This window comes from Choloepus didactylus, chromosome 24, assembly GCF_015220235.1.
Source record: "Choloepus didactylus isolate mChoDid1 chromosome 24, mChoDid1.pri, whole genome shotgun sequence".
Lineage (NCBI taxonomy): Eukaryota > Metazoa > Chordata > Mammalia > Pilosa > Megalonychidae > Choloepus > Choloepus didactylus.
In genome coordinates, this window is record NC_051330.1 from 1,142,742 (window position 1) to 1,155,965 (window position 13,224).

Below are 13,224 nucleotides of genomic sequence, written 5' to 3' on the forward strand. Positions count from 1 at the left end.
CCAACCGTCCTGGGATCAGACCTCGGTTCTGCTTCGTGGCACGGCCATCTCGGCCCAACGGCAGTGTCTCTGAGCAGCGTGTTCCTGTCAGCCTGTGTCCCCCCCCCACCCCACGTTCTCACCTGACAGGGCTGAGAATACAGGAACATAAGCTGGAAGTCAGCTGTTAACAGTATTCTGCTAAGAATGTTAATATTCCAGTACCTTTAGCGCCTTATTTACTTCTTTTATGTCTTCCATCTTCAGCTTGGACCTAAAAAAAACAAAAACCAAAAAAAAAAAAAATCCTTTAATAGCCCTAAGAGAGGCTCCAAAATTAACAAAACAACTCACACTGACTGTTTGGGCTTTGTGATGATATCAACATTTATGAGGGAGGAGTGCAACAGTCTGAGTTGTCCTAAAATGCTTTCTACCTGTTCATAAAACCTGCAGAAGCCCTAATCACAAAGGCACACAGATCTGCCTGGGTCTGAGGCCGACAAATAGCAGCCCATGGACAGACTCTGGCCCCAAGTCAGAGGGTTTAGCCTGCAAGGGTTTAAAACAGATTTTGGAATTGATGCACTCGTTTACAAACAGAGCATGACCTCACAGCAGCCCAGGTTCCGGGCTTCTCTGGGCTGACCCATGTGTGGCGTGTGCTGCGAGTGGGCGCCGGGGGGCTCGCGTCCCTCCCCGCTGTGGCTGGAGGGCTGTCAGGGCACCTCGTTTGTCCTCCATCCTCTTTCCTTACTGCAAGAACAGCTCCTCAGTTTTCCACCTAAAAGGCAGGACTGAACAGGATCTAAACGGGTGGCATTAAAACCAAATAAAACTACACCACGCATTTTTAACATGGGGGGCGCTACCTTAAAAGCTGAGGTGAATCTAACCTAAGGGATCAGACTAAGTGTCAAAACGGCAGGTTCCGAGGTCCGTGGACAGGGAGGGACTGGAAAACCTTCACAGACCCCCTCGGCGGCGGCTCCCTCCCGCCTGCAAAACAGCCCCGGGACCGGAGGGAGCAGAAGCTGCCTGGAGGCAGGGCCCGGGAACCCGGGGCACCCAGGGCAGGGCGCAGCCCGAGTGCCCAGAACGTCACTGGGAGGCCCCACGTGCAAGGAATCGGACGGTCCTGAGAGAGACACGGGCTGCCCCGTGGCCGGGGGGATGGGGGGCAGGCCACGGCCCTAAGGCCTCTCCCCGCTGAGCACGGCACGCAGCCACCCCAGAAGCACCCGGGCTCCCCGTCATGGCGGGGGCAGGGGTCCCGCATGGCAAGTACCAGGAAGGAGAGAGCAGCACGGGGCCCTCGGCCGGGGACAGAGGCGCCAAGAAGGGGCCTCCGTGAGAGTGGGGGAGGCGGGCTGGGGGGCGGGCAGGGCCGGAGACGGCACCCTCACCCCCCAGCGGGCGTCCCCCAGCTCCTGTCCTGGGGTGGAACCTCGTATTTAACCTGCTGACTGTGTGCGCCCCGAGGGTCGGCGTTAGGGGGTCAGAGCCCACACACCCTCTTGTTCTTGGGGAACCCGTCCAGCTGCTCGGTCCCTTTGTACAGCGTCCTGTCTGGCCTTGGCTTCTCTCGTCGGCTTTCCCTGGGAACTGGCCTTTATCAGAGGTTTTTCTGGATCTCACAGTGTTTTTTTTTAAAGTGCGTTAGTTGCCACCATTAAAAATTAGGAAGACGAGTGAGCATGTGCCCGGTGCTCTTGTCTCCCGAGGCCACACGGCAGCTGGAAAACGTCCCGACGGGCCCCTCTGCTGGGGACTCCTGCTTTCTCACCACTGAGCGCCCGGACTTGCTTTGCTATGTTATTTCTTTCCAGAGAGATCCGACTGCTGAAGTGCCCTCACCCCATAACAGCGCCGGGGTCCTGGCTCACGTCTCCCGATCCTGCCCCTGCAGAGTGGCTGCCCTGAGCGCTGTGGGGTGCTCCTTTCTCAGCCCCCCAAGCCCCAAGACTCCGTCCTCTAGACCCTTCATGGGTAGCTGGACTGACTTCTGAAACTTCCACAAAAAAATGTCTGTTTTAGCTTTGGAAACCTGTTCCCATGGCCGTCTGCTCCGGAGAGCCCTGCACTGGCGGCGGGCGCGGGTGCCAGGCTCCAGTGGGAGAGCATGTCCACCAAGCATCTCATGGGAACTTTGACTAAGGAAAAATAAGGCCAAAAAGGGAGCAAGAGGCACTTTTGCTTCCTGGAGACAGCCATCCTGCCCCATGGAGAGACATCTGGAAGGACAGCAGACAGAGGAGGTGGAGACCGATTCCTGGTTTTTTTTTGCTTAAGCCAGTGTGAGTTTGGCTTCTGTCACTCACAACCCAAAGACTCCTGACTCACGGGGAGAAAAGCTACCCATGAGCTAGAGAAGGCGAAAGCCACCCAGAACGACACGTCCCACGCCCTGCAGCATGCCCTGTCCGCTGGGGCTGGGTGTCCCGAGCAGCCTCACAGGACCAGCAGCCCGGGGAGACCGGCTGAGGCGGAGACGGGGACAGGGTCTGAGCCCCGAGGGAGACGGCCGCTGGAGGACGCCGAGGCCGGGTTCAGTGCCCAGCCGCCCGCCCTCCCTGCAGTCTGACTGTGTGCTGACTCGAGCAGCGCCGAGACGCTCTCCGCCATGGCACGCTGGCTGCACGCAGCCTGCCCGCAACTGCCAGGACCCCCATCCCCTCCGATGAGCCGACATTCAGGGGAAACTTCCCCCACTTCCCATCTCCCGGGAGGCCCTCAGACCTGGTTCTCTTAAACTCCTACGTTCTAGGTTAATGAACTTGAGCGTTTGCTAACAAGTTAGTTAGCTGGTGGCGGGTTAACCACCCCCCTTCCCACAACAGCACCGGGTCCGGGGGGGCCGGGTTCTTACTGGCTGAGGTGCAGGCCCATCTCCTGGAGGGCCTGTTCCTGCTCGCCGCAGACCTTCCGTAACGCCGCGTTCTCGTCCTGGAGCTCCCGCAGCTCCTGAAACCAACAAGCCAGGCACCGGACGCAGAATCGCATCCAGAGTCTTTACAAAGAGTGCTTTTCTAAGGTTAGTAACCAGAGCCACAAGCGGGCCGGAATGTTCTGTGAAAGCCCCAAGCGGTTTTCTTGTGTTACGCTCACTCCAGACGGGAGCGTGCCGTGGATTCCTTCCTGCCAGCTTTCTCCTCGAGTGGGTACCTGAGGGGAGGGCCCAGGAGGGCTCGGCTGCGCCAACAGTGACCCGGGACCCGAAACAGCTACCGTTACCTGCACGGGGCAGACGGCTTTGCCCATCTAACCTTCTACTGAAAAACAAGTTTTTTTCAAAAATAGACATCTCTCTCTCTCTGAAACCTACACAAAACAGGACGCCTGCATCTGTTGGAAAGGGGCTTTTTTTTTTGGTGCACCTTTGAATAAACCACTGAATAAACTGCTTTTTGGAAAGGACGGGTCCAACTCTTCCTGACAATGAGTGACCGAGGCTGGTGGAAGCCCAGATCCGGCATCTCGCCCGTGGCCGGAGAGTGGCCGCCCGGCAGCCCTTGGCCGAGGGGAGCTCACGGGAGTAACGCTGACGACTGCGTGTCATCTGGGCCCTGAGGCATCCTGAAGGGACAGATAAGCCGGGTCTGACACTACGGCCCGGGAAACTCTAGCACCAGGTCGGCCTTGAGCAGCCCCCTCCCGCCTCCCCCGGGGACCCCTGACTCAGAAGCACCAAGAGAGCCTGTGACTTAGGGGTCATGTCTGACAAATCATCCTGCCGCCTTTTCTGGGGGTAGGGGCTGGTTCAATCTCAGGTGGATGCACCCTGCGGTGGAGACAAGGGGAACGTGTTCCACGACATGGAAAACCTCTTTGGAATTCCTCTTCGGCCCCGTTTCCTCCCGGTGGCAGAGGCAGCCCCTCCGGCCTGCCCCAGCCCTCGACGGGCCTGGCTCCAGGGTGCTTTTCCACAAGGGGCTCCGGGGACCTCCCCACGGAAATCCAGAGAGCCTTCCTTGGCCCACTCAGATCACTCGGCTCTTCCCATCACCACGTGGGGAAGGGGCCCTGGCCACAAAGAGGCACCCCCAGCCCCTACCCCATCACCCCAACACACGCGCAGCACACCAGGCTGCAGTCGGCTCTGGCACAACTGCTGGAAGCCTCCGCCTTCCGATGGTTTTATGTTAGGGGAAGACATCTCACCTGCTTCTAACTTCCCAACAGGTCTAGTTCTTCAACCAGAATAAATCTCAGTTCCTGGCCGCAGTTTCACGGCCGCCTGACTGGATCTCTGCCCGCCCCAGGCCTCAGCCTGAGACCTCTCCTTCCGCCTGTTTCCAAGCTAAGACCAGCGGACCCCTCCTGCTGTCTCGGCCTGAGGGCTCTCGCTTGGCCATCTCAGGCTCGCCCCTTCCCAGCCCCCGCTGTTTCATCCCCTTCGTAGCACTCCTCGCTACCTGAGTTTACGGGGTTTGCTGACTGGTTCATGACTTGTTTTTGCTTCTCCCCCTAGAACACAGGCTCTGGGGGTGGGGTGGGAGGGAACCGCTCGCCCTCCCCGGGCGGGACCCCCACCCTGAGTGGGGCTGGGCGCACGGCAGGCGTTTGCGGCTTACTGGGGCAGGGGACCTGGCGCCCATCCTGGGTGCAGCCCCCTCCGGGAGGCTCCTTCCCGGGATTTCTGGAGACCCTGGAAGCCCTGTGTCTCGCTTACCTTTTTCAGCCCTTCTACCTGCTGCAGATCTGTTCGGAGCAGAGAGGAGGTGTCTTTCTCACGTTGCAGTTCTCGCTGCAGAGCCTGCCTTTGCTCTTTTTCTGACTTCAGCTCCTTCTCTAGACTTGAGCTGTTTTCAGAGGACAGAACTTCAGTTTGTCTTGGGGGAGACTTTCATGGAAAGTCCAGAAGCCCCAGCCTGATTCACCGCCCAGGGAATGGCGACGCATCCGAGCTGCCGCTTGGCCATCTGAGCCCGTCAGCCAGGCAGGGAAGTGGGGGTGCCCCTCTCCCCGGGCCCGCCAGCACCTCCGGGGACAGAGGACGACCCCTCCGAGGGTGGAAAAGCAGGTGGGGACAAAGGAAAAGAGCTCTGAGAAACGGAGACCCGAGGGGAAAGGGTTCTGGACGCGTTTTGCTCTTTACAACCCAGAGCCTGCTGGCAGTGGAGGATGCTGCCAGGCTTTCCACTCAGCACGTATGCTCTCCCTGTGCTTCTAGCCTCATGTGGGGAACTACGGCCTGAAGTGGGACTCGATCTGCGCCCCCCATTCTCTCTGGAGAGGACAAGAACACCCGCAGGCAACGCCTTCCCCGCGCCCCGGCCCTTACCACTGGTCGTGCAGCCGGGAGAGCTGCCGCTGCAGGGTGTCCACCCGGCCGCCCAGCTCCCGCTGCAGCTCGCGGCTCCTGTCCTCCGCCGCGCGCCGGGCGCCCTCCGAGTGCTGCAGCCTGGGCCCGAGCACAAGCGAGCCCCGGTGAGCCCGGCCCGGGAAGCAGAGGCCCAAGTGAAGGTCCCTGCCCGCGGCCTGCAGGTGGGCCGCAGCGAGCCCGCGCCCGAGAGGCCTCTTCCTCTGGGTTGCTTTAGGTTTGAGCGGGTAGGACTGGAGCTGCTGCCTCGCGTTCGGGTTTTCCCGTGAGCCCAAGTTCCCATTTCTTTTGGGCAAATGTCCCGGAGGGGACTGCCGGGACATGGCATATCTGCGTTTTCACTTTTTAGGAAACTGTTTTCTACAGTGGTTGTATCATCTTCCATTCCCACTAGCAACCTATGAGAGTACCAGTTACTCTGCATCCTGCCAGTACTTATGTTGTCAGTTAAAACATGTTTTTTAAATCTTTCACTGGGAGTATAGGGGCATTTTGCTGTGATTTAAAACAAAGTTTTTTTTAACTTACAGAAAAATGATGCAAAAAGTACAGCGTTCCTATACCCCACCCCTTCCCCCCATCTCATCTGATTTTACTTCCCCTTTCCCTAAGGATAATGACGCTGAACCTCCTTTCCAGGGCTTATGTGCCACCCAAAGAGGTTTGCTGAGGTGTTTGTTCAAGTCCTCAAACCCAGTTTTCATTGGACTGTTTACTGTTGAGTTCTGAGAGCTCTTTACGTATTCTGAACAAAAGGCCCTTAATGGATACGTGATTTGCAGATTTTCTCCCAATCTGTAGCTTGTCTTTTTATTCTCTTTAAAGTGCCTCTAACACAGTAAATTTAAATTTTGATAAAGCCCCATTTATCGAGTCTTTCTTTCACGGGTCAGGCTTTCACTGCCATATCTCAGCTCTCTAATTAGACTTCATGTTTTCTTCTGGAAGTTTAATAGTTTTGTTTTACACTTAGAAAGATGGTTCATTTTGAGTTAATGAGAGTGAGGCTATTTTTCTTTTGTGCATATGTATGTCCAACTGTCCCAGCATCATTTAGCACGGAGAACCCCTCTCTCCACGGAATGCCTCTGCATCTGTGTGTGCCTAGTCTCGGATTCCATCCTGAGCCACCGCTGACCTACTTGAACACACCGCGACAAGGAGCTCACTGTCTATAGTGCTGGCCGCGAGAAGACAAGCTGGTTCGGCAGCCCAGAGGCCGATTAGCTGAGCACACGCGAGGCACGGCGGGGGGACCCGCTATTCACTGCCTGGCGAGGAGCAGTCGCCCCACCTTGTCTGTACCTTGGGGGAGACGCCTGAGTAGGTCCCCAGGCCCCAAGAAGGCCTCGTGCTTTCCAGGGATGATCTGCCAGGGATCAGGAGTTACCTTTCTTCCATCTGCTTCATGCTGGACATAACCTGGTTGGTTTTTCCTTCGAGAGAGGAGATGGCTTCGTTCTTCTGCTGTAGGCTGCTCTCCGCATTCTGCAAAACGAAGCACATTGGGCTCGTGCTCGGCCTGCCCCTCATCCGCCCCATGCTGGGTTACACGTGGGGCTTAATCGCTAACCTTGGACTTGCACAGCGCTTCTCAGAGTGTCTCGTTAACTGCCACGTCTCCCTAGAGCCCTGGGAGGTCAACTGGGCCCAGGCTGCCAGCGTTCTCGACAGGAGGAAGGACAGAGAGGGAAGGAGGGGGTCCTTCATTCTTCCCCAGCAAAGGATATGTGCTCCTCTTTCTCCTCGGGTGTGTGTCTTACTGTTTTTGCTTCTGTTTCTGGGTTTTAAGAACCGACTCGGTGAGCAGTGCTGCCCGCTGGCTCCCAGGACCAGATGATGGAGAAGGGAGTGGAGTCTGTGTGGGGAGGGACGGGACCAGCCTTTTCGAAGGTCTCCAAATTTGTAGCCAGCTGGTCAGAAGTGGGGGTGGCCTGGGAACCCCAAACTTGACCTGGTATCTGCAGCGAGGGCAGACTCGTGGAGGAGTGTGCACTTATGCCATGAGCCCTGACCCAACCCCAGGAAGTGCCAAAAATGCACTGCAGAAGTCCTAGTCAATTCCAAAGAAATAACAGGCAGACTGTGTTCTCCAACCTAAATGTTATAAAATTAGATGTCAACAACAAAAGGGCAGCTGAAAACACCTCGTATCTGGAAGCCAAACAGCATGTTACTAAAACATCCCTGTGCTAAAGCAATAAACCAGAAGGGAAACGTGGAAATACCTAAGAGCTAAAAGACAAGGTAAACACGAAGCCTTACTTCACTCCATCCAAGATGCAGCTGAGTATAAGATGTACCAGAATTTGACATATCATGGAGAAAGGAAAAGCAAGCCATTGATTAGAAGATGCATCTCAATTTCAGATGTTAAAATGTGCAAAATGTGCTTCAGAGATGAAATACTTTTGTCAAATTACCTGGTGGATAATTTTTAACTTAAAATCTAATTTTTTAGGAATAAAAAAGATAAAACAAATGAACTAAGCATTGATTTCAAGAGTGAGGCACAGAGCAAACCTAAAAAATAAGAAAATAGAACATAAAAAAGGTGAGGGTAGAAATCAGTGAAGTAAGGAATGAGAGTAACAATAAAGAGGACTTTTTAAAAAACGCTGGTTCTTTGAAAAGACTTCAGACAGACACAAGTCTGGCAAGACTGAATAAGGGAAAAAAGACGATGAAAATAAGAAAATGTGGAATGAAAAAGATTTAAACAATTTTATGAAAGAATATTCTGTACAACTATAAGCTGAAGCATTTGAAAACTTAAACAAAATAGATGTATTTCTGGAATAAATATAAAAATATACCAAAATTGGCATAAGAAGAAATAGAAAACATGAACAACAGTAATAAGCATTCAATAAATTGAAATGATAATTAAAATCTCCCCACCCAAAACCCCAGACCTGCCAGATGAGTCCTACAAAACAGGCGGGTTCTCCAAACTTCTAGACAACAAATATTTGCTGTCCTATACAAGTTATTCCAGGGAAAGAGAGAGAGCAGTTAAGCTTATGTTATAATGCTGCCAGTCTAACCTTGATTCTGAAGCCAAATAAGGTAAGTAAAAGAAAATAAAACCAGAGGCCCATCTTAGTAGTAAACACATATATAACATATAATATTACCTAAATCAGTCAAAAGTCTATTTAAAATAATACATCATATTCAAGTACGAATAGGAATATGAAGATTATTTAACATCAGAAAATCTATTAATATAAATCACTACATAAACGATGGGAAAAATATTATATCAATGGATAAAATGCAGAAAAAAACACAATAAAGTTAAACACTCATTTATGATAAAACCTCTGAGCAAACAAGAAATAAATGGGAACTTCCTTATCTTGGGTAAGGATTATATACCAAAAATCTAGCAAGTATGAGAGACTTAATGATAACTTTAGATGCATTCCTTTTAAGATGACAACCATGAATTTGCTAATTATTTCTACTACCATCTAATACCATCCTTAGAAGTCCAGGCCAATGCTACAGGAAATGAAAAAGAAGCAAGAGGTGCAAAAATTGAAGGTGAGGCTTGTCTTATTTCCCAAATATATGATCAATTGCATCTATAATCAACAGGATCAACAGACAAGCTACTGGAGTTACGTGGTAAGCCAGAGGCTGTCAAATACAAGATCAGTTAATAAAAACATCACAACTCTACTACACCAGCAAGACCTAACCAGAGAATGTAACAAAAATAAGGCATCAGTCATACAGCAACAAAATCTATGGAGAATCTAAGAATTATTCAGAGAAAATGAAAGACCTTTATGGAGGAAAACAAGTGCAAAGAACAACTTTCTGAACAAACGGAGAGCTATCATCCCATGCTCTTGGATGGAACGGCTTAACAGAACGCAGAGCTCAATTTTTCTCCAAATGAGTCTATACTTTCAATGTAGTGCTCATTAAAAAAATTCTGCTGCCTTTTTTGGGAGGAAATTTATAAACTTACTCTCCAATTTTTATCAAGAATAAAGATCCGCATCTTTCGTTACTCAGAGGTGGCCTCTCTCTCTAAGCCAACTCGGCAGGTGAACTCACCGCCCGCCCCTCTAAGTGGGACGTGACTCCCAGGGAGAGCCCGGCCCCGGCATCGTGGGATTGAGAACATCTTCTTGACCAAAAGGGGGAAGAGAAATGAAACAAAATGAAGTTTCAGTGGCTGAGAGATTCCAAATGGAGTCGAGAGGTCACTCTGGTGGGCGTTCTTATGCACCATATAGGTATTCCTTTAAGTTTCTAGTGTTTTGGAGTAGTTATAAGGAACTACCTGAAACTGCTGAACTGTAATCCAGTATCCCTGATTCCTGAAGACGACTGTGTAACTATATAGCTTTTATGATGTGACCGTGTGACTGTGAAAACCTTATGGCTCATACTGCCTTCATCCAGTGTGTGGACAGATGAGTAAGAAAACAAAGACAAAAAGTGAATAAATAATAGGGAGGGATCAGGGTTATGGGATGTTTTAAGTGTTCTTTTTAACTCTTTTTATTCTTTCACTTTTTTATTTTTATGTAAATTTTTATTTTAAAAATATTTTTTATTTTATTTAAAATATTAAAATATTAATTTAATATTTAAAACTAAAATATTATAAAATATAAAATTTTTAATTTTATTATTTTATTTCTATTTTTAATTTTAATTTTTAATTTTTTTAAATTTTTAAATTCTTTTTATTTTTTATTGTTTTTTATTCTTCCTTTTGAGTAATGAAAATGTTCAAAAATTGATTGTGGTGATGAATGTACAATTATACGATGACACTGTGAATCACTGATTGTATACTTTGGAAGATTATCTGGTATGTGAATATATCGCAATAAAATCGCATTAAAAAAAAAGAATAAAGGTCCACAAACAGAGAAGTCAATCTTAATAGAGGAAAAAAGAGAAGAGCAGGCAGAGCAGACTTGACCTAGTAGACATGAAAACATCCTACAAAGCTATGGTAATTAAAATAGACAGACCATCTAACTGACTAGAGACCTGAAAACACAGTTCCCCTTTGCACAGGAATTTGCTGTATGATAAAGGTGGTACCACGTACCAGTGGGAAAAGAATGATTAGCCCACAGTGGCTTACTATAGGAGGAAAAATCAAATTGGATTGCTAGGCGAGACCATATCCGAAGGTCAACTCTAGATGCGTTAAAAACCTGCATGTGAGAGGTAAAACTAATGTAGACTGTACCTGGGTTCTGGGAATGAGGAAGCACTTCTTAAACAAATCCCAAACTTCAAATCATAACATGAGGAGACACACTGGACTACATCAAATATAAGGACTTAGAGGTACTGGATGACAGATCAGAAGACACTTAGGCTACGCAAACCAATAAGGGATTAGTATTTAGACTATACATGCCATTACTGCTAATCAACAGAGACAGGAAATCCAAAATCCAAAAGAAACCAGGGCAACAAATATGAGGAGGCAATTCGCAAAGAAGGAACATAAATGGCTAGCAAACGTACGAGGGGATGCTCGAGTCTGCAGCTTGATGATTCAAACAATAAGATGTCCCGTGACTGGCAACAGCTGGGAAACCTGGTGGTGTGGAGGGGTGGCCGGGATGTGGGGACGCAGGAGTTAGCAAAGGCGCAGGCCTCGGAGAAGCCCTTCTGGAAAGCGATGGGGCCGGGCCTGTCCGGTCAGCGTGCAGAGGGAGGTGACCGGCTCACACTCCGTCACTATAGTGGAGAAAGTCGGCCCTGTCTCCAAGGAGACAGCTGTGTGCGGGCGTGGCCGTGGAGCTGGAGGGAAACCGTCTGTCCGTCTCTGGGGGTACGGGCAAAGAGAACGCAGTGGGTGCATGTTAGGGAACCACGCTGCTCCCAGTGCAAAGACGAGAGACACCCGCAGGCAAGTGTAGGGCTGAGGGGGACAAAGCAGGAAACAGAACGAGACCTACAGCCTGTTACCACCTACGGAACTTAAAATTCCTACTTGGAATGACACGTTTTAGAAAGACAGATATAAATAAAAAGGAAAACAAACACATCAGAATGGTGGTCTATGGAAAAGAGGATGGGAGTAGGGAGGGGGACAGTAGGGAGGGGGACAGAAGGAAGTAAAAATAAATAGACAAGAGTTCTGTATGGATTAATATTACAGTGTGCACCAAACCGAGTTGTCTGACGGACTCAGTTCTCTATCTGAGGCCCAAAGGGTGGCGGGGAGATTTGATGTGAAAAAAGATCACATAATTCTATTAGTACTGGATTGAAATTTGGGGCACGGTGCTGCCATAAGAAAAATCTAAAAATAAGCGGCACTGCCTTGGCAGCCGGGTTTGGCGGTGTCAAGTGTTACAGACGTTGCAGGCTGCAGAGCTGGCGACCCTGGACAGCCGAGGCGGAACGTTTAGTGAACTGTCACTCGGAAGGCAGGATGCATGTCAGCCTTGCCGAGGGCAGCGGCTGCCTCTCAGCGCCTCTGCTGGAGCGGCGGCTCTCCTCGCTGTTTCCAGGAAAGCATCGAGGGGGGGGAAGTGTGGCCCCAAACGGGCTGGTCTGCAGAAGGAGCGGGGCAGGGACAGAGCCCAGGGACACGACGCCAGCTCCCACCTGCACTTTGTGAAACATCTGTAAATTGATCGCCTTGACTTCCTCCAGCCGCTGGCGAAGGGCGACCAGAGTGTCCTGTTTCTCGTGGGTGTCCTTTTCCAGTAACTTCATCGCAATTTCCATTTCGGTTTTCATTCCGATTTGTAACTCCAGTTCTTTTTCCAGTTCCTGAAGAGGATAATGTCAACAAGGAAACGTGCTAATGCACACCACACACGTGTACATAATGGAGGCGGTATCTGCGCAATGCCTACAATGCCAGCGCAGGTCGGAACAGGTTACAGAGGCCTAGAAAAATTTGTCTCAAGCATAACGAGGTTAAGTTTTCCCTTTTCTTTTTTTGTAATTAAAACGGACTTGGTGTCAAGTCAACAGGAAGCTGGTAAGTGACAACACGAGCCTAGATTTCTAGCAACTGTTCTCCAACCCCCAGGTCAGAACGCACCACCCGACAGAATGCCCGCCCTGCATTTGTGCTGGAAGCTATCTGGATGCTGCAATGTTGGAATTCCTGGAATGGTTTGCTACTTTACGGCCACCAACATTGAAATAGTTTCTGTCCTGGACGATTCAGGACACGTGCCCCCACACCCAAAGACTGAGCGACTGAACACAGCCGGTAAGGAGGCAGGCTCCCGCACGCTCACCAGGCGGACCCTCGTCTCCTCTTTGAGCTGCTTCCACACGTCGCTGTACATCTCATCCAGGCCTTGCCGAGTTTGCTTGTAAGTCTCCAGCTCAACCTTTGTGTCCTGTTTCGTGATCTGTATCAAATGAGAACACTGAAAGGGTGACCTGCTGATGGAAAGCAAGCTAACCAAAAATATTTTAAAAATGTGTTAGTTTTTAAAAATGTAAGATAACTATTGTTTTTTAAAATTTGATAATTTGTTTCTTAAGTGTGACAGAGAAAGGTCAAAATGTTCATGGTGTTAGAACTTGAAGATCAAGGACGAGGGCGAAAGGAATGGATTTTTGAGAAGAGCTAGGTCCCTAAAACAGCTTAGATTTCATTTCCTTTGAAGCAGAGCAATCGAGCACTTGGCATTTCCTGAGCATGGGTGGCTCGAGAGATGAATCGGGTATCGTCAAGTCTCCAGGTAAGACAGAGCAGCAAGCAAGCAGTTTTATAAAAGGCAATACACTGAGTGCTCTACTGGAGGGATGTCCAAAGAGGTATAAGGAAGGCAGGAGAAGGAGGGCTGGGGCCTGCCCGGGACATGGGGCAGCGGCACAGACAACGGGCACGAGAGGGGAAACGGAGGGATGAACGGGAACGTGCCGGTAGAAGGCCGAGGCCAGGGGCACGGCGTGTGTGG

At 50.2% G+C, this 13,224-nt stretch overlaps 1 protein-coding gene across 5 annotated transcripts in view; it reads right to left on the reverse strand.

Annotated features, from left to right (window-relative positions):
* Nucleotides 1-13,224, reverse strand: part of RUFY1 (RUN and FYVE domain containing 1) — a 51,509-nt gene that overhangs the window by 7,581 nt on the left and 30,704 nt on the right. For 4 of the 5 annotated variants that reach the window (XR_005214120.1, XM_037817765.1, XM_037817767.1 and 1 more), the window contains exons 10-16: nt 12,553-12,669; nt 11,906-12,073; nt 6,693-6,790; nt 5,264-5,383; nt 4,652-4,781; nt 2,849-2,943; nt 205-253 (exon numbers count right to left, since the gene is read on the reverse strand). Coding sequence is in view for 3 of the 5 variants with exons in the window: in XM_037817765.1 (XP_037673693.1) it covers nt 205-253; nt 2,849-2,943; nt 4,652-4,781; nt 5,264-5,383; nt 6,693-6,790; nt 11,906-12,073; nt 12,553-12,669 (777 nt within the window). In the remaining 2 variants the exon portion in view is untranslated. The remainder of the gene's footprint in view (nt 1-204; nt 254-2,848; nt 2,944-4,651; nt 4,782-5,263; nt 5,384-6,692; nt 6,791-11,905; nt 12,074-12,552; nt 12,670-13,224) is intronic. The other variant, XR_005214121.1, reaches the window with a different exon arrangement.